Consider the following 22,155-nt stretch of genomic DNA (forward strand, 5'->3'; position numbering starts at 1 on the left):
TATTTCATACAAAAAATTATCTTGAGAAAAAATTTTTAATTGGAAAAAGATAATTAAGCGTGTGAGTTGCTGAAAAACACACTCTTTTATCTAGTGATGCTCGCATATTCTCTGAGCTAATCAGTGTGTTCACCAGCCAGAGAGCCTCTACTTTTCCGGTTCTTAAAATAACCACCCAGGACCCCCCCGGAGGGAGGCAAATCAGACTCAGAGAAGAACGACATGGAGGCGTTTGTGTTGTCAGCTCTCTAACGTGCAGGAATAATTCTTACAGATTTCAACACGTTTTCAATTGCCCATTCAAATCTCTTAACATACAGATTAAAGCAGTCCCAGGCATTTTTATGATCAGCATCCTGCTTCTGCATAACAAGATTATACTTTAAAAAGTGATCTTTTTGAAAAAGGTTTAGTGGGACACTGGACCAAAGGTTACAAGTAAAAGCTTCCAGTCACAGCTCTGCCACTGACCACTTAAGTGACCACAGCCAAGTCAATCGTGCTTCAACTTCCACGTGTGCAAGTGAAAGGCACAGTGAATTAACTTCTAAGTCTTTTCAGTGATACAGCAAAGCATTTGCTTTGCTTATTACCAAAAAACTCACTAGCCAATTACAAGAAGTAAGACAAAACTTATCTCAGTTGGATGACAAGCCCAAAATACTCATAAAGCACTGAATCATTTTTCCAATCTAAAAAGTCAAATAGTCAACTAAAATAAAAATGTATCATGACACACTGATTAAATATTTTCCCCAATCTCACCAAAAACAATTCCTACCAGGACAAGAGAAAACACACTACCTAAAAGCTCTTATAGTTTTAAATTATAAACTATTTAAAGTAATAATAACAGTATTTTTCAGTGTACATACCAAATACTTAAATACAACTATACCCTTTACACAATGCCCTTACAAAACTGGCTCCTTCTCATAATTCAGGTCTCTTCTTCCTTTTTTTTTTTTTTTTTCAATTGGGGAATATTGGAGAACAGTGTGTTTCTCCAGGGCCCATCAGCTCCAAGTTAAGTCATTGTCCTTCAATCTAGTTGTGGAGGGTGCAACTCAACTCCAAATCCAGTTGCCGTTTTCTTAGTTGCAGAGGGCACAGCCCACCATCCCATGTGGGGACAGAACCAGCAACCTTGTTGTTCAGAGCTGGGCTCTAAGCAACTGAGCCACCCAGCTGCCCTCAGGTTTCTTCTTTAACGTCATTACTTCAGGTGCCCCCAGTGACCTGTTATGCCGTACCTTAGAGCCATCCCCATATCTATGACCGTATTTAAAGCTGCACTGGCCAACAAACTCTTGTGCAATGGCATATACGTTCCATGTCTGCATCATTCAATACAGTATCCACCAAACGCATGTGATTGTATTGAGCATTTAACATGGCTGGCGCAAGTGAAGAACTAAATAGATGATTTTTTTTTTTTTGGAATTGGTTTTAATTTTTTAAATAACCACATATGGCTATTGGCTACCATATGAGACAGAGCAGACATGAAAGGTTACAGTTACTTCTTCATGTGTTTACTGAAGGGAGGAGGCAATGGGCACAGGGTTTCACCAGGTGATGAAAATGTTCTAGAATTAGAGAGCCGTGATGGTTGTATAAATTTGTGATTAAAAATCACTGAATTTCAGTTTTAAAAAGTGAATTTCTATCATCAATAGGCCAAAAAAGAAAAATCACATGATCATATCAATAGAGGCAGAAAAAAAGCCCTTGACAAAATCCAACACCCTTCATGATAAAAACTCTCAGTAAACTAGAAATAGAGAGAAACTTCTTTACTAGATAAACACTATAAAAAACCTACAGCTAACATCATACTTAAAGGTGAGAAAACTCAAAGCTTTCTCACTAACATCAGATACAGTGCAAGAATTTCACCTCTTATCACTCTTTTTCAGCATCATACTGGAAGTTTCTAGCTCATGCAGTAAGACAAGGAAAAAATAAAAGGTATACAGATTGGGAAGGAAGAAATAAAACTGTCTTTGTTCCCAGATGACATGATGGCCTATGTACAAAATCCTCATCAAAATGTGAAACGTTTATGCATCAAAGAACACTATCAACAGAGTGAAGAGACAACCCACAGAAGGAGAGAAAATATTTGTCAATCATGTGTCTGATAAGAAGTTAATATCCTGGACATGTAAAGAACTCCTACAAATCAACAATATAAAACCACCCAATTAGACGTGCAAAAGATCTGAACTAATTGTTCTTCAAATATATGCAAATGGCCAATAAGCACTTGAAAAGATACTTAAATATTACTAGTCACAGTGAAATGCAAATCAAAACTATGAGATGCCACTTCACACCCATTAGCTATCAAAAAGAAAGAAAACAAAGTGTTGGGAGGATACAGAAAAATTGGACCCCTCATGCATTGCTGGTAGAAATACAAAATGGCGTAGCTGCTGTGGAAAATAGTACGATCGTTCCTCAAGAAGCTGAACACAGGATTACCCTAAGATCTAGCAATTCCTCTCCTAGGTGTACACCAAGAACTGAAAGGACTTGAACAGATACTTGTGCACCAATGTTCACAGCAGCATTATTTGCAACAGCCAAAAGGTAGAAGCAACCCAACTGTCCGTCAACAGATGAAAAGATAAACAAAATTCTGCATTTACATATATGGAGTATTATTCAGCCTCAAGAAGAAATGAAATTCTGATACATGCTACAGCATGGATTAACTTTGAAAACATTAAGCTAAATGAAGTACACCAGACACGAGAGGACAAATATTGTATGATCCCACTTACATTAGATACCTAGAACAGCCAAATTCAGAGAGAAAAAAGGAGAATAGAGGTTACCAGGAGGAGAAATGAGTAGTTACTGTTTAATGGCTAAAAGCTTCTGTCTGGGATGATGAAAAAGTTCTGGAAACTGATAGTGCTGAGAGTTGCACATATTGTGAATATACTTAATGCCACTGAATTGTAGACTTAAAAATGTCTAACATGGTAAATTTTATATTATGTATATTTTACCACAATTAATAAAATTAAAATTTATACATTATATGTGAATTATACCTCAACGAAGCTGATTGGCAAAGGTTATAAAGTCTGATGAATATCCACTTTTGGAAGTTTTCACTAAAGGGTATTTTTATACACACTGATTGGGAATGCATGCTGACACAATGTTTCTAATTTTATCAATTTAACAGGAATTTAACAGCATTTTATCAATTTAACTGGAATCACAAAAATATTTATTGCCTTTTATCCATGCATTCTAATTCTATAAATCTTCCCTAAGAAGAAAAAGGAATGAGATAGACACAAAAATTTAAGTACAAAAATGTTCATCGTTCTATTGTTTATAATATTTACTATCGCAAAATAAGGAACATTGTAAATATTAATAAAATGATCAGACATTCATAGCATAACTTTCAAAAGGTATGCCTTTTATAAAAGCATACCTTAAAAAAGTATCACAGATAAATAATTAATGACATTAAAAATACCTAAATACATTAGGAGGGGAAGAGAAACTAAAAGTATATCATGTTATATTAATATAGCTAAGAAATAAACATCTACTTCAACAGTAATTATCCCCAGCTCAGTGAAGGACCTTTATCACATGTTATCAGAGTGATATGACCTGGTCAGAGTAGGCCTCACTGAAAGAGGTGCTGGCATGGAGGAAGAGAGAGGAAAAGAAGGATCCAAGCAGAGGACTTGTCTACCTTACTCATTTTCCTCAAAACTGCTTTACCATTAACCTTCAATTTAAAAATTAAAAAAAAAGTTTTTAAAACAGCACTTGGAAAGATTTAAGAATGTCAATTTTTAAAAGTCAGCAGAGGGCACCCCATTCAAGGACATAATTTAAGCTTTAGCTGAAGGGTTGTTTCCTTGGTTTCTTTTTAATGAGCATACCATAAATCTTCCCAAAGTTTCGCCTGCTCAAAAATTACCTAAAAATCCTATTTTGTAATGCCAGATTTTACCTTGGGAAAGTAACATTAGAAAATGTACAATTATCAAAAAAAGGATCTTTGAACACCTCTTATTCCCCCGTATTTTGCTAGCCTGGAAGAGTAATTAATATCCTACACTACCACGTTTCACAAAACCCCTTCACCTTCATGGTTTCATGGGCTTCTCCTAACAATAATACAGAGGGAGCCCAAAAAATGTATACACATTTTAAGAAAGAAAATACTGTATTAAAACTGCAATACTCAATATATACTGATAACAAAAGATGAATACAAGTCATGTGTATACAGTTTTTTGGCACCCCAGTATAAGATAAGCAGGCTTGATAATAACTATGACTTCCATACCCCCAACATGTACTCAGCACCCAGTAAGAAGGACCAAGCACTGTGCAAGGTACTTCATATACTTATCTCACGCTAATTTTATTACCAAAAATCTATTGCAGTAGATACCCTCTCTCCATTATCCAGATGAGGAAACTGAGGTTAAACAGTTAGAGCAATTTGTCCAGGGGACGGATCTATGATCCACATCCAGGTCTGTCTGAATCCAAAGCCTATGCAATTTCATCATCCCCCACCGACTCCCCAGGAAGCTGAGACTCAGAAGAGGTCATCATCCGGCCAAGTCTCAAAGGCAACCAGAGCCCAGAGCCTTCTAAATATCTATTATGCTTTTCACCACAGCATGCTGCCTCCCTAAGCAAGTACACATCCTTCCGTCAAGAGCGTACAGATCATAATCCCATTAGATTTTTAACTAACATCTTAAGGGAGCTATGCACTACGTAAGGGAAAGGTACAGTGGCAAGGGAAAACACCTTAGGAAATATAACTAAATTAAAACGCAGGGATCAAGGATAAAGTATTTGATGCAGCATACTCAAGAAGAGAAACAGTTACAAACGTTATATAATCCTAGAATTGCATTCATATTAGGATGAGGACTATTTTGAAGTCTTTTTAAAGTTTACAAATGGATGCCTATAGAAACTGCCTATGATTCAGAGTCGTCATTACTTCAGACTATTTTATGATTACATGATTAGGACTATGTGCTTTTGATAAGTGTGTACGCTGTAACTACTTCATCAAATAATAAAGAATAGATTATTAAAATATAAATGTTACTTACATATCCCAGTTTGGAGCTATTCGCAAATGCTGGATCAGCAATTGAAACTAGAATAAAAAATTTAAGATGCACATTTCATTCGTGAAACAACACAGAAAGTGACCACTAAGTTAACCAATCAGATATATATACAAGTGAAATGTGAATCCTGCTCCAAGGAGATAATTATTTACAAAAATGCAAAAGCACTGAATATATGAATAGGACAAAAATAAAAACTAAGAACTATACTTGCAGTTTCCCATCCCCTAAATGTGCCCCACCCCTCATCCCACAAACACACATCAAGTACCAAAAAGGTAACCTTACCACTATCCTGAAAGCAAATGACTTAAATTTTCAAGCCAGTACCCAAATGAGGGCCCACTAGGGCAACACCTCGGACATGTAACTCCTTTCTGGGGATGACTTCGAAAGCCCTGCCAAACTCCCATGGTTTTACTGATGAACCAAGATAGTCTGATAAATATTACCGGGGGGAAAAAGTCTTAGAGGCTCCATGTGTCCCCTTCAGAAACTCTGGTGTTTACCACGTGACCCAATAGAGGAGCCCCTATTCCACATGGGCAGCTCATTCCACTCGATGATGAAAAGATCTCTGTCTTATGATCACAAATATGAAAAATATCTTTTGTTTTTACAGTGATTCCAAGTTAACATAAAATGCAAGCCAGGTTATTACAAAAGAAGTTGAAAATTATTGTCTACTCAACTGCTTTTAGACCTCAGGATTAAACAGAGGACGATTTGGGCAAACCTATAATCTTACTATTAAATTTTCACTGTAATCCAATCAATTTAATATTTTAGCACTTGTTTTAATCTTATAAATATATACAAGTTACATGCAGAAGATATGCTGGAAGGACCGTGAAAAGAGTCTTTACGTCACAGTCTAACTACCTACCAGAGGGGAATGCAGGAGCCTGGTGGCCATCTCCCTGTGCCCAGCCACCACGCACAAATAGCAAAAGAGGTTCAGCTTGGCTCGCGAGGCCCCCATGGTCTTTTCAGTGGAGTCGATCTGTGAGCACACTTGTTGTAAAAAGTCATTCCACTCCTGGTCTTTGAGTAATACTAACTTATCCACTGAAGAGGAAAGAAAATATTAACAGTGGGTCTCATGTGAGAAAGGATTATTGGAAATACTACAAATCAAATGGAACATAGAATTTCAATAGCTAAGATGAGGACAAAAAAATCACGACTTCCCAATGCCAAAACCAAAAACGCTCCAAGGTTGACACTATTTTTATTTACTTCTATACTCATCTCTTTTCCTACCTGTGGAGAATTTTCAAGTATGTCAATAAAGAAATATGCTTAAGGAAAGAAAACAGATGCTTAAAGGAGAGTTATCCTGCAACTGAGAACAAAATGCAAAGTTAAATAAAATTGTACTAAACCAAAAGAGTCTCTGTGCAAATAAAGCAATTTAGCCTTAAAATGTTGGAAAAGCCAAACATGTTAGTTGTTAAAAGGTTCCAATGAAATTACTATTAAGCATAACCAGGTTAATATTATAGCTGAAATCATCTAGGAGTCCTACCTCCAAAACCCTATGCAAACAAAAGGTAAAACCTAGGAAAAGCGATGCCATCCAAAGTTAACATGATTTCAGCTGATCTGTATTTAAAAAAAAATAAACTGTAATGGTAATTTCCTAATGTTATAGAAGATTACAAAATGATTCAAAGTCAGGGGGAAAAGGGAAAGAAAATTATTTCAACATATTAATCCTCTAGGTTTTCACAGTGGTTCTACTTGGCATGGTTTACTTAAATTTGAATATAGTTTATTTTTTAATTTATTTTGATTTGATTTCAAATCATTGATTCTACTATAGCTATGATGAAATTTTTCCAAATTAGCTTAACAGCTTTATCAAACAACATACATCAAACGTAAGGTATAAAAAAATTTCTGATGTTCACCCTAAATAAGATTATTCATTCGGCGAAAGGAAATGTAACAGTCTTCCTGAAAGCATCTCCATACCCACACCGTCCCCACAAACGTAAACCATCTGGAGCCATTCTCAACTGCCCCGGTTCTAAAAATAGATTCCCGATTCTTCATTGTGGTCTCCAACCTTCTGCATCCAGAGGAGCACCATAAATGTTGGAAATTCAACTGGCTCTACAAGGGGAAGGGCAGGAGAAGGGCCCATCCACTTAACAGGGAAACTCACCCTGCTTTACAGAACTCTCCCACCCACAAGAGCACAGGGCAGCCCAGGCTCAGCTGAGTGAGGTCAAAGCCCGGCACAAATGCATCACAGGTTGTTTATAATTGACATAACACTGCCGCAAGAAAAAGCCAGTTAGCAAGGATACAGAAATTTAGCTACTCGTGAGTAAAATATTCCATTTGCTATTAAATTTCATATTTGTACCCATCTGTAAAGTGTCCACGTGTTCGATGAACCTTTCATGATCCTACCTGAATGTGCTGGTAGATGTAATACTTTTGAATCAAATTTAATTGGTGGTTGTTTCATGATCTGCAGTTAAAAAACAAAACAAAACAAAACCTTTTCAGACAGACATCAGTCTCCCGATTCACCTCCTATATCAGATTATATAAATCAATGAGGACAAAAAAGAGTGCTGTAAAATTTGTCACCAGAAGAATAAGAATTCAGCGGCGCCCTTTCAGATTAAAATAAACAAATGTGGGTAACAACTTATAAAAATAAAATCATTTCAAGTGATAGTTGCCATAAAATAAAGCTTCATGGAAAAAGAGTCGGCCTGTCTTGGCTTACTTGTAAGCTAATTTCCGTCTAGGTTAAAAATTCAGTCATTCCACAAAACATGTATTAGGTACCTGCGAGAGTGAGGTACGATATTAAGTAAGGGTTAAGGGGAATACAAAGATATAAGACATGATCCTGCTGTCAGAGGATGGGATCTGACAGTATGACAAACATCTCATGAATAAAACATTTGTTAAACAATAAAAAAAAACAAAAGATGTAAGTAACAGTGCGAAACAGGCAGCACATAATTACAGACAAACCATTACATTTCACAAGACAATTTTTTTTTTAAATACTAGAGAATGCCGCAAGCACTTTAGGCTGATGTGGTCAGAACAGGGTTTATGGAAGAGGCAGATGGTGGACTGAGGTCTTAAAGAATGGTTAGAATTTGATGGTTGAATTAAAGAAAACACCATTCCAGGAAGCTGTGACAGCCTGAATGGTAAAGCACGTGTTTTTTGGTTTTTGTTTTTGAGGAAAGAGAAGAAAACGTGTAACTGGATTCACATGTAATGGGAACAGCTGGGGTACTTCATCTTCAGGTTTTTAATACAAAAAAAAAAAAAAAATTCAACCATCATTTCTATGTCTAACTTCCCCAAAATCTATAGAGCATTTTTTTAAAACTTTTGCTGGTAGTATTCATGCCAGAAATGCAGAACCTCATCCTCATCATGAGAAACTCTTAGACAATCGCAAATTAAGGCACATCCAAAAAAATACCTGACTAGTGTGCAAAATGCCTGACCACTTCAAAGTGTCACGGTCATGTAAGCCAAGGAAAGACTGAGAAATTACCACAAGGCCATGAAAGACAAGGACAGACAGGAGAGTAAGGAGACGTAATAACAAACTGAAATGTGGGACCCTAAAATGAAAACAAGACTCAGTGGCACAAGGGGTAAAATGCAAACAAGTCTCGTAGTTTAGTTAATAGCACTGTACCAACGTTAGGCTTTGCTAACCAAGCTATGATCCTGTAAGGTGTTGACATTAGAAGAAAGTGGGTAAAAGATATATTTAACTTTTTCGGTATATCAGTTCAAAATAAGAACATTAAAAAATAATAAAATAATAAAATATAAACTGCTACTGACTTTTAAGTTTTCCCAGAAACAACAAAATGTGGTTATAGGATGAAATAAAGAAATAGAGACAGAATATGGTCAAAACATATCATCAATTGTTCTAGAAAGTCCAGTGGGAAAATGCCCCAAAACACATTCAGTTTGGCATAATATATAGTTCCTTTGCCAGATATAGGAACCCATAAAAAGAAATAGCTCCCCTGTGAAAAATAGCTGGGTAATCTATGTTAAATGTTGTCTTTCTAGTAAATAAACATGCATCCAAAAACCCATTTATTCTAAACTATAATAATGTTCCCCAATGAGATGAGAGGAAACTGACATAAATTAATACTGAAAAAGACATTAAAAAAAAAGAAGAAAATACAGAATAGATGGTGGTGGAACGTATGCTGGAGACTGGAAATCATAGAAAACAGAGGGACAGAGAATTTTTTTTTTTAAGGCGAGAGTACTCATATCCTAGTAATACAGTAGTACACTCCAAAAGACACAGAACAACAAAAATCACAGCGGGTAGAAGTGCACTGTGCTCCATGACTCCCAAGTGCCCAATATCTCCCACTGTCGACCCTGCAGTCCTGATAACCTATGAAAGGGTATGATGTCTGTTAATCTGCCCAGCCAACCAAGCTGATGGGTGATGCTCCCTGACCTGCCTCTGTAGCACATCAGCGTCCAGAATATTTGGAGTGATCCACGTTAAATACGTGTGGAGAAATCAAGGAATCAAGGACTAAGAGCTGAGCTGTAAGAGTCAGTAGCCATTCCTCAGCCCGCTGGACGGATGGGCAGCAGAGGTGGTGCAAAAGAGGAAGAAAACTCACCACTCAGTGAAGGAGAAAGGCAGCCAGAAGAGGCAAGGGTGACAGACAGGGTGGGAGTTAGAAATGTAGACATGGGGCATGAACAAAATAAAAGCAGACCACAAGAGGAACGGGAATGAAGAAATCACCCAAACTTCGGCCCTCAGTGGTTAGCGTGTCTTTCCTCACCTTCGGATTGTCAATAATGGAGGTGACGACAAGATCTGAGTCTGTGTAGATAAGCTCTCTCATACGGGATTCCAGGTCCTGCTGACTCAGATGTTCACTTGTTCTCTGAAACAAGAACAAAAATTAGACTGTTTCCGTGACTAACGAAGAGCTTCAAAAGACTGAGCTAGTAAGATGCTGAGTAAGACACCATTGAAAATGGTTACCTATAGCAACCCAGCTTTCACAGATAGTTTCCTTTGATCTTCACAAAAATCCTACATCATATGTGTCATTATTCCCATTTTTACAGACGAAAAACAAAAAGCTCAGAGAAAGTAACTGAGTTGCTCCTGTTTACCACAAAGCCTGGTTTGGACTGGAAAACAGATCTTCTATAGTGAAATGTTCTACACTATGAAGAGGCAAAGTGGTTTTGCAATTACCACCATGATTTTTAATCTTTCATCCACCGACCACTAATCAGTTTAATTCTGCTACACAGAATATCAATATAAAGTTAAAATTACAGCATAAAAAATTTCAGGCTAAAGTACTAACCTGTTCCCTAAGTGTTAAACACCTATATCTTTATAAAACCTAGTGAAAGTAGAGTTGATACATGATGAAAATGAATAACTAGATGTTTGCCATCAGTTATTCCATTGAGATGTTTCTTTGTGCTCTACTTAAGAACTTTTATTCCTATTGCTATGTCTTAGTGTTTCGCATCAGACAAAAACGAAGAGTTAGGCATTAAGAACTTCAGTTGAGGGGGCAGCCAGATGGCTCAGTTGGTTAGAGCGCGAGCTCTTAACAAGCGAGCTCTTAACAAGGTTGCCAGTTCAATTCCCGCACGGGATGGTGAGCTGCGCCCCCTGCAACTAAAGATTGAAAACAGCGACTGGACATGGAGCTGATGGGCCCAGGAAAACCACACTGTTCCCCAGCATTCCCCAATAAAAAATTAAAAAAGAAAAAACTTCCATTTAAACACGCTCAGCAAACTGAAAACCTGAATAAAACAGAAAAGCGAAACAGTGATGTAAAAAATAAGGGACAGAAATTATCCACAACTGAGGTGGGGCATGGATAAAGAAACAGATTAGCTAATAAAATTCCTGGAAACCAAGATCATCCTTTTGCAACTTAAAAGACAGACATACAAAAAAACACATTAAGTATGGAGGTACTTGGTAAAAGACTTTTTAAAAACACATTTAAGAACGTGAACTTTCAAGACAGAAAGAGTTGAAAGAAAAGCCAAAAATGAATCAACTAAAAATTCTTAAAATCATATAAGAATTAGTAAGGTAGACCAATTATAAAATTTATACGTAAAGATTAATATCCTATAAGCTGAATGCATACACAAACAGGCTATAAGAATCAAATATCCCATTCACAATAGCAAAATTTAAACAAAATGCTCAGGAACACGTTAAGTGATCAAAAAATTGCAGTGAGATCTCATTTACTAAATGAAAAATATTAAGCTATAAAATTTTGTTCCCTTGTTCGAAAATGAACATATATGTATAGAACCAAAAGTACAGATATTAAAATATAATCAGTGATTACTCTGAGTAATTGTAAGTAGTTTATTATTTTCTTTGTCCACTTCTACATTTTCCAAGCTTTCTACTTATTATATAATATTTATAATTGAATTTAAAAAGTATCATTAAAAAATTATAAGACGAGTGGCCGGTTAGCTCAGTTGGTTAGAGCGTGGTGCTCATAACTCCAAGGTTGATGGTTCGATCCCCACATGGGCCACTGTGAGTTGTGCCCTTCTTAAAGAAAAAACAATAATTATAGACATATATATATATATGTATATATATATACACACATATATATATGACATAAACTTTCTTACAGTACTTATATAACTACTGCTTAAATATTTTCAATAAAATGATTACACACACTTAGACAGCTCTGGCAGTAACTATCTCTCAGAAGAGATTCAACATCTACCACATTTCAGAATGTATTTTTTACTTTTACACTGATTTTCTACCTCCCATATAATCAAACCATTATTAGCAGAGTGAGATTTTATTATAACCCGTTTACATTTCATTTCAATGCAGAAATAAGCTTCCCATGGTCCAAATGAATTTCACATTACATAAAAATGACAGTAATAACTGAAAGCCATTTTCTTTCTCAAGCAGTACATACAGTAAAAGATAACTTGGAAAAAATTTTAATTCAAAATATTTCTTCATTCAAAGCAAATGTGATTGAAAGAAATTAAAGACGACTTAATGAAATAGAAAGACATCCTGTGTCCGTGGACGAAAACTTGATATTGTTAGGGTGGCAGAACTCCCCCCATTGAGTGCCACTGCTATCACAATCCCCAGCTGGCTTCTTTGCAGAAACGGATCCTAAAATTCATACGGAAATGCTAGGGACCAAGAATAGCCAAAAGAAACTTGAAAAAGCACATAAAATGGAAGAACCATACTTTCTAACTTCAAAACTTACTAAAAAGTTGCAGTGATCCCAACAGTGTGCGGCTAGCATGAGGAAAGACATACAGACAGAACTGAGAGCCTAGAAACACACCTTCACATTTACAGTCAATTGATGTCAACAAAAATGCCAAGACCATTACATTAAATGGGGAAACAGTCTTTTCAACAAATGGCGCTGAAACAACTGGATATTCACACACACAAAAAAAATGAAGCTGGACCCTCTACTTCATGCGATATACAAAAATTAACTCAAAATGGATTAAAGACCTAAATGTAAGATCTAAGCATAGACATAAATCTTCGTGACCTTGGAATAGGCAATGGTTCCTTAGTTATGACACCAAAAGCACAAGCAACAACACAAACAAAAAAGGTGAACTACTACAGCAAGATTAAAAACTTTTGTGTTTCAAGGACACCACCAAGAAAGTGAAAAAGACAACCCACAGAATGAGAGAGAATGTTTGTAAATCATTTATCTAGAACACATAAAGAATTGCCACAACTCAATAACTGGGCAATGGGTGTGAATAGACATTCTTCCAAAGAAGATAACCAAATGGCCAATGAACACATGAGAAGATGCTCAACATCATTAGTCATCAGGGAAATGCAAGTCAACACTATAATGAGACAATTTCATTAGCACCCACTTAGCACCCACTAAGATAGCTGTAATCAAAAACAGACAATGCAGCATTATTCACAATTGCCAAAAGGTTGAAAGAACCTAAGTGTCCATCAAAAGATGAATGAATAAACTAGTATACACACACCACAAAGTATTATTCAGCCTTAAAAAGGAATGAAATTCTGATATAAGCAACAACATGGATGGACCTGGAAGACATTCCAGATACAGCCAGATACAAAAGGCAAATACTGTATGATTCCACTGATATGAGGTTACTAGGCAAATTCATAGAGACAGAAAGTAGAACAGTGGTTATACCCATGCTGGTGGGGACAGGGAATGGATAGTTATTGTTTAGTGAGTACAGAATTTGTGTGGGATGATTAAAAAGTTCTGGAGATGGAGAATAATGATTGTTGCACAGCAATGTGAATGCACTTAATGCCACTGAACTGTACATTTGAAAATGATTAATTAAGATGGTGTATTTTTTGTAACGTACATTTTACGATAATTAAAAAAAAGAAAGGCGGACAGTATCATGTTTTGGTGAGGATGTGTGAAAATGAACCCTCATAGACTACTGGTGAGAATGTAAAACGGTGTGGCAGCTTTGGAAAATAGCTTGGCAGTTCTTCAAAAGGTTCAACAGAGTTACCATGTGATGTAACAATTCCACTCCTGAGGATATACAGAAAAATTAAAACACACCCACACAAACACATGCACACCAATGTTCACAGCAGCATTCACAATGGCCAAAAAGTGGAAACAACCCAAATATGTACAGACTGATGAATGGAAAAATAAAATGTAGTCTATACAACACAATAGTACTTGACAATCAAAAGGAATATAGTCCTGACACAAGCTACAATTTGGATCAACCCTAATTTCTATGTTAAGAGAAAACAGCCTGTCACAAAAGATCACATTGTCCTATTCCATTTATCCAAAATGTCCAGAATGGTCAAATTTATAAAAACACATAGCAGATTTGTGGTTGCCAAGGGTGTGAGGGAAGAGAAACTGGAGGAAATAGGAGAGTGACTGCTAATGGGTACAGGGTTTCTTTGTGGGACGATGAGAGTATTCTACAATTGACAGTGGTAATGGTTGCCTAACTCTGAATAAATTCAAAGCCCAAGAACTGTACATTTTAAATGAGTGAATTACATGGTATTTCACTTATATCTCAATAAAGCTGTTATCAAAAAAAAAATAAATAACCTAAGAGTACTTTCTAGAAAAACCAATGGTAATCAAGGAAAATGACTTAACTTTAATTTTGTAATTGTAAACATAGGTCAGAGAGCAACTTGCAATTATTCTGCTGAATTTCTATTATCATATATATATACATATATATTTAATATATATTTTTTAACATGTATATGTATTTTTTTTAAAAAAAATCTCCTCCATCTCTGTTCACCTGGGCCAAAGAAGTCTTCTGTGGTGAATTCTGAATCATATCCTCACCAGGATTTAATCCCACTGCAGTGCTAGTTCTTGGAGTAGGACGAGAACTGAAAAATAAATACCAGTGAGCATTATGCAGATTTCAGAAACGTTATCCTCTGTTTACTATATTCTGGGGAAAAAACACATCTCATGAAAATGGTAGAATGTGATGATTCTTTATATAAAAACTTTATATAAAAAATGTTTAAACTTTAATTTATGTTTACATGACACTATTATTTTTATAACGGTTTTTAAAGTAGTTTCCTGGCTACTTTATTGTTTCTTTACTGCTTCTATGCTATAGTCAGTATTTTCTGTTTTAACTAAAAAACTTTAAGCATTGCTTTTGTTATTTTTTAAATGCCTATTAGTGTAAGCAGGGTTAACATCATAAAATAGATCAGATATTCCACATTGGATGGATAATATTTACAATTTTAATTCAGAAAATATTTGAAATGGAAAATTACCTTGGAACCTACTAAGTAACAAGTTACAATGCATCTATTTGTAATGACTTCTCCTACACTTACCAATAACTGTCATATTCTCAACGGGCCACTCCATTACCCCTGGGTATCTGATTTTGAGATTTTCACATTTTATGAAATTCTTTCACTCAGATGACCAGGGTTTTTAATGAATTTCTTCAAATTCCCAACTACCAGAATTTTCACCTCTCTTTCACTTATTTACCTGTTTATTCATTTTTTAAATAAGTACTCACAAAATATGCCAGAGATTGCACATTTTTAAAAACCTGAATTTAAAATATATAAGATATACCAGGGTGCCAAAAAAAATGTATACAAGTGAACACTTTGGTCAACATTGCTCAAGTAATAGTTCGCCATAATTAGAAGTGTCTGGAAGCTGATCTTTGAGCACCTCTTATAATTGCAGAAGTCAGATGTTACTTGTATTCCTCTTTTATTATCGGTATGTATTGAGTATTACAATTTTAATACATTTTCCTTTCTTCAAATATGTATACATTTTTCTGGCACCCTCTGTATATAGATGCATTTAAAATACGCTACATTTAAATATGAGTAAAACAAATCAGGAAATTTTAGTTTATTATTATAACACCTGTCATTAAATAAAACTATTTCTCTATGAGACTAAAACTATGAATAAAATATAACACAAAATTTACATAATACAATTTTAAATACATTATCACCTTAAAATACCATTCCAATATTTTTATTATTCTGATGATTACAAACATTATTCAAGCCACCCATATAAAACAACATTTAAAGAAAAACGCAGCATGTTCTTTTCTATAAGCCTTTATCCAAATAAAGAAACTGGAATTCTGAAATTTTAAATTCAATTCTATTTCAAATGGAAGTACAGAATGAAGCAGTTTTAATCCTTTTTTGAATAGAAAAGATAAGTGGTTTGCTTTTAAAAAAATTTAAATGCATAGCAAAATCTACATTCAGCCAGCACTTAACAGTAACTTTGAAGGTAAGAGAATGAAGCTGGATTTTGGCAGTCACATCTCTCCCTGTCCTTTATCTCTGTATAACATGGTTTGCCAGCAAGACAACAGATGCTGGAAGAAGATTTAACATTCATGTCGCATGGATTGCTCACTGCTCTGTCATTGTTTACATACCTGAGAAGAAACATGGACTCATTCAGGTGACCCCCAAGACTACTCTTAGGCCGCAGTTCAGCTGGATTTTCTGTGGCGGGAAAGTACAACATTACCCACAAAGCAACAGGAGGTCAAGAGCAGAGCATAATGCAGACAGAGATTTAGAGAGAAAGATAACACAAATGTGGAATTCTCAGAGATAGCATTCTAAGCAGTAAGAAGGTGCGTGAATGAAAGCTCACCTAGTCTCAAAGAGTGACTTAGCCGCTGACCACTCCTCTCTCCTTTCGCTTGTCCACTCTGAGGGTTCTTCAAATGCTCCTTGGAATCGTGTGGCCCAGAATAATCCATCATGTTTCTGCTGTTCAACAGGAGAAAGTCAACACAAACTCGCTTTTGAGCTATCTATAGTTCTTCTGTGTAGAACATAAAGGTTGGGAAGGATTAATTAAATTACACTTGACATGTGGCAAAGCCATAGAGTTAGAAAAGTAATACTTTTCATTAAGTAGCTAAAATGAGCACTTACTACATATAAGGCATTGTACTTAACCCTGAAAGATAAAAACCAGCAGGCAGACTGGGGAAGTAAGCCAGAATTCAAAGTACCAGTAAACGAACAGTTTCCCTTTTATTTTTCCCCTTAAGAGTATTGCCCGGCCTGGGCTCCAAGGTAGCAAGTACAGACAGAAGGAGCCCCAAGAGAAGCCCTCCATTTCTGTTCCAAGGAATAGGAAAGAAGACTTCCCCTGTCCTAAAGACCAGAACAGGGGAAATCCTTAGGTTTTCTTTTTCTTTTTCCATTTTGTCCTGCCCCAGTCTCCAGGTAATCCTGCAGCACCTGGTTGGGAACAGCAGCTGCTTCTGGCCAAGTGCCTCAAACTCTGAGGATAGGGCATCCTCTTCTCTAACCAGAGAGCTATGATTCCAAGAACATGAGGCAAATACCTGCTGCTCTGCTTTGTTCCCCTCTCTCATTGTCCTGCCACTTGGCCCCAAATATGTCCAGCAAGACATAAAAACTATAATATGCCATGACTAAGTAGGGTTTATTGTGGGAATGCAAGGCTGGTTCAATATTTGAGATCCAATTTATGTTAGAGTCCATAATGAGAGTCTAAAGAAGAAGCCACATGAGCATATCAACTGATATGTAAAGGCATTTGATAAAATTCAACATTCACTCAAATTGAGAAAGGGCAGCTACAAAAATCTCCAGTTCATCCTTCTTAATGGGGAAAGCCAGAATGCTATCATCCTATAATCAGAAACCAGGCAAGGATGTTCACTTCCATTACTCCTGATTCAGTACCTTACTGAAAAAATCCTAGCAATAAGACAAAAGAAAGAAAATGCATAGAGATTAAAAGGCAGGTGACGAAAAGGTCAGAGGTGGGCTGTGACTTGTTGACACTGATGGACCAGAGCCTGTTTTCTAGAGTTCCCACCGAGCCTAATACATTGGTGAGAGCATAGCTGAAGCTCAATGGATCAGAGAAACTCACGTTTGGGAAAGACTTTCAGTAGAATTCAGACTTCTCTACCCAATACATTGACTTTGCCAAGATTAAAAGTAAGAATCAGACAACCATTTACTGCTGAATGAGTTGGGGGGAAGTCAGTCGATTACCAGCACTTCACCTCTATTCAATTACCTCTCCCCTTGTTCATTTCTACATACCACCACTTTTGGAAGTGTCCTGAGCTAAGAAAACTTTATAATAAAAATAAAGTACATTAGTCGGGATGATCCAGGTTGTGCTATGGTGACATACAACCCCCCAACGCTAAGGGCTCAGAATCTCATAATTTCATGGCTCACTCATGAACATGGCCAAAAAGGCTGGCAGGAACGCTATGCTCACTGCAGTCACTGAAGACCCGGCCTGACAGCAACTCCATTTTGACATTTTCTAACCAATTACCTCATCAGGAAAAGTGTGGCTCTTAAATGTTTCTATCTAGAAATAACACATACCACTTCTCACATTTCATTAGCCAAAGCAAGTCACATGACCACCCCTAACTTAAAAGGGGGAATTGAGATCCTACCATGTGCTTGCAAAGTGAAAAGCCGCTTACATTTGGTGAACAGAACTAATGACTATCATACTAAATCAGTGACTGGAGAATAAACAACTGACCAAAAAATAAACAAATTCAACAACACAAAACATGTCACTGATGCTGCATTATTAGAATAGTACTGGGGGTGTTTAATAACCATGACCCACACACAGGTAAGTTTATCTTACCTGACGTTGGAATCCTCAGGGCTTGAGTCCTGGTCTTTTCTAGTGAAAACATCCTTCCAAAATGAATGCTGCAGTAGGCCTGCCCAAGTTAATCTTTATAAAACATAAATGTTAAAATTTTACTTTAATATGATATATTATGGAAAATCCCAGAACGTGTCCCAATTACATATATCAGAGCTGACAATTTATAAATATCTCCATATAAATGTACCTTTGAGATTGTGTCATACTTTACTCTTTCATTTTAGTATGCAATTAAACTCTTAACAACAAATAATTCAAAAGTAATGTAGAAGCCTGAAATGGTACAGAATGAGAGTTTGACAACTAAGTATTACAAGTTTCAGGGTTCATATTCCATGGAGCCTGATGAAAACATTTTGGGTTCTCAAAACAGCCTATGAGGGAGTCTATAAATATTTTAAAATTTTAAAGTAAATATGTCAGGTATTATCAATCTATAATTCTGTCACCCTTCAAGTCCCAAGAGTGGCTAGATTATTCTAGGTACCCTATCTGTTACACACATTTCATTTTCAAAACTTCAGTTTTAGAACTTCATTCAGAAATAAACAAAAAAAAACTTCATGACTATATTCAGTCACACCTCTGTTTAACAGTCAACTGTTACCTACCTAGTTTACCCACAGTAAAACGACTTGAAGCTATATCTAAAACCCAGACTCACTTTCAAAGCATTAAGTTTTGCTACTAATAGATTATACCTCTAGGTACACTCATCAGACTCATCAGAAAGGTTAGGCCTCATTGCAATTTTAAAAAATATAATAATTTATATTTGATTAATTTCATTATTCAAAATTTCTGTATTGAAATAAAAACTACTTTGATCAAAATTCACACACTAATAATAAAGGGAAAGAATTTGCCACCACATAAATACCCCTTTTTAAAAAGGCTCTTAAAATTCACTAACGGAGAAATAAAAATTGTCAATGACAGAATTTCTTTCTCATCTGTCAGATTGGCAGTTTATAACATTAGCAAAGACCACCATAGATAACAGCGGTAGGGAAAGAGCTTTCTAACATCGCTGGAAGTGTGAACCAGTGCATGTTCCTAGAAGGCAGCAAATGTACCAAACTTTTCAATGTTCCCAGCCTCTGGCCAGCAACCCCACTTTGAGAAATTTATCCAAAACAGATAACTGTCCAAGTTATCAACAATGACAGCAAAAATACACAAAAGGCTAGTTACTGTAGCACTATATATATGATAGTCTAAATCAAGAAGCACTCTAAAAAAATAGGTTATCAAATGTACATTCTGTAGCCATTTAAAATGACTAAACAGATATACAGAAAGAAAAAACTAGTTTATGGAGTGGTCCCATTTACACACAAAAAAAAGCATATAATACAGGGTTATAAATATGTGGAAATGTAGATATGCCATCCTAAATTAAGTATATTTATATCCTATCAAAAGATGTCTAGAAGTATCTATCAAAATAACACTAATCCTAAAAGCATTCTATTATAAGGAGGTTTGTCCTACAACTTATACAAGAATCATCATTTCCCTCAGCAGGTTTTCCCTCTTATTTAGTGAAGATAGAGAATGGATTCTTTTATATGCTACACTAAATTTATTAATCATTTTGCACCCTGAAACAGAGATCCCAAATACTGGCTCAAACATCCCCAGTTACCCCAATTCTGGTTAAGTGGCAGAACCAGAACTAGAAACCAGCTAGCTGCTCCTGTCTCCCAGGCCAGGGAAACCAACCCCCAGTGCCCGCTTGCCCTTCCCCCTGTCCTCTGCCATCCCACGCCACAGTTTCTAACTTACTGACATCACTACAACACAGAAAATTCACACAGTGCCTATTATCCTGTCAGTTGATAGCCCCATTATATCACTGGACTATCAAAAATATATCACATTAAAATACCACTCAGTTAGTGGTTATTACATTAACTGTCTTGACAGTATCATCCCTAGTTCAATAGTCGAAAACAGTGTTAGCCTGAAATCTACAATGGAAAGAAATAACTGCTGGGATTTGGGACTTGCAAGAAAAATATTTCAACCTACTAGGCAACTATTTAATACATTGAGAAAATAACTTTATAAATTCCTCATGATTAAAAACAACTGCAGAGAGAAACTGCTCAATGTAGATGTAGATATCTTTTCTTAAAAAAGTAATTTGAACAACTATCTGTATATTAAGAACAGTAATATTTTAGAAGTGCATGAAAGAAAAAAAAGATTCCATTATTCATTCATATTATAAAACACAACCCATACATACCTTTTCTGAGGATCTTTTTGAAGTAAACCATCAAGCAAATTAATAAAATCTGAAGAAGCTTTAGGAAGAGAAGAATCTACACACAAATTCCAATAAATAAATAAATAAATAAATAAGTACATGAATACATACCCTACATCAACATTTAAAGTCATACTATTTTAGGCACATAAATTATTTTTAAGACAACTCTGAATCTATTAGTAACAATTGCAGCCTCCATTTAATGAGGGGGGAAGGGACATACAAACAAAAAACATTTTGCCTTAGACCACAAAAACTATGAATCTCGAAAACTAAGTTTCGACTGACCTCTAAAATTACTTTACTGAATAATCCCAGTAAGGGCTGCCAGCCTAACAAACTCATGCCCTTGTCTTCAGCTATTAATTACGCCTCCTTTTCTGAAGTCGTCTGAACTTGACTAACTCTGCTTTATAGTACACTGTGATTTAAATACTTGCAATCCCTCTCTTTATTTTTTTAACAGAAAAAAATAATAAACGTCACAATATTATGATCCTGTCCAATTTCATTAACTTCCAAGTTTTGTCTTTTGAAATTAGACAGATATATACCATGACCAAATTATCAATAATGGTTAAGAGAAGTGGCCGTGAAGGCAAGGACCAGCCATCGCCAAGCACCCCAGTCAAAGCCATCAAAGCAGATGACACCGTTGGGCACTCTGACCCCATCCTGATGAAGACCCTGGAAAGAACTAAGCTTGGGCCACCAGAGGTATCTTCACCAGGCCTCTGACCCCTTCATTCTCAGATTTCTCTTTCCTGCATAAAAATCTTTAACTTATAGGAGACAACAATGACCAATATGGTTTAAAACAAAACACAGAAGTCATCATTATAGGAAATAGGAATGATTGATTTCTGCAAAAACTAAAGTTAATGAAAGAAAAAAATGAGAAATGCAGCTTTTTGTTTTAAAAAATACAGACTATTTTCAAAATATCAAGAGTTTTGGTTTTTTTCGGCTCAGATGATTCTTGAAATATTGAAAATATTCTGTATTCCTAGTTCTTCCATTAATTACCGCTGGAAGTGTTATTCTTCTAAAAACTCACATTATTTTTTGCAAAGTTCTGTTTTCATTTATGTGTCATAAGATGCACTTTTTTTTTAAGATTCACTTTTTTTTGGTGTACTGCAAAGTATTTTATTATGCTTGTGCCCTTTGTTTTTATTTTCTTTCCTTAAAATTGTTAATGGTAGGTTGTTATATTAATCACAATTTATACGATTAAAGTTCCAACACTTTTAAAGTACTACAGATATATCTAGTTCAAAAGACTTTAAAACTTGTCAGGGTAGCACGAGGATTCATCAAAATAAGGGCTGAGAAATGCTTGATTTGTTCCTATTCAAACACTAACTAGAAATAACTACAAAGAACATGAGTCCTAATTAAGTAAATGGTACGTACACAAAAAAAACAAAAGTTTGAATTT

General features: G+C 35.8%; 1 protein-coding gene across 6 annotated transcripts in view; it reads right to left on the reverse strand.

The window, feature by feature from the left end:
- ULK4 (unc-51 like kinase 4) overlaps positions 1-22,155 on the reverse strand; it is a 386,569-nt gene that overhangs the window by 345,897 nt on the left and 18,517 nt on the right. For 5 of the 6 annotated variants that reach the window (XR_013994883.1, XR_013994884.1, XM_081072450.1 and 2 more), the window contains 9 exons: positions 20,691-20,766; positions 18,410-18,502; positions 16,397-16,515; positions 16,173-16,242; positions 14,511-14,604; positions 9,971-10,075; positions 7,566-7,626; positions 6,031-6,212; positions 5,124-5,170 (listed from right to left, as the gene is read on the reverse strand). Coding sequence is in view for 4 of the 6 variants with exons in the window: in XM_081072450.1 (XP_080928576.1) it covers positions 5,124-5,170; positions 6,031-6,212; positions 7,566-7,626; positions 9,971-10,075; positions 14,511-14,604; positions 16,173-16,242; positions 16,397-16,515; positions 18,410-18,502; positions 20,691-20,766 (847 nt within the window). In the remaining 2 variants the exon portion in view is untranslated. The remainder of the gene's footprint in view (positions 1-5,123; positions 5,171-6,030; positions 6,213-7,565; positions 7,627-9,970; positions 10,076-14,510; positions 14,605-16,172; positions 16,243-16,396; positions 16,516-18,409; positions 18,503-20,690; positions 20,767-22,155) is intronic. The other variant, XM_081072449.1, reaches the window with a different exon arrangement.

The sequence above is a fragment of the Rhinolophus hipposideros genome, assembly GCF_964194185.1.
Source record: "Rhinolophus hipposideros genome assembly, chromosome: 14".
Classification (NCBI taxonomy): Eukaryota; Metazoa; Chordata; class Mammalia; order Chiroptera; family Rhinolophidae; genus Rhinolophus; species Rhinolophus hipposideros.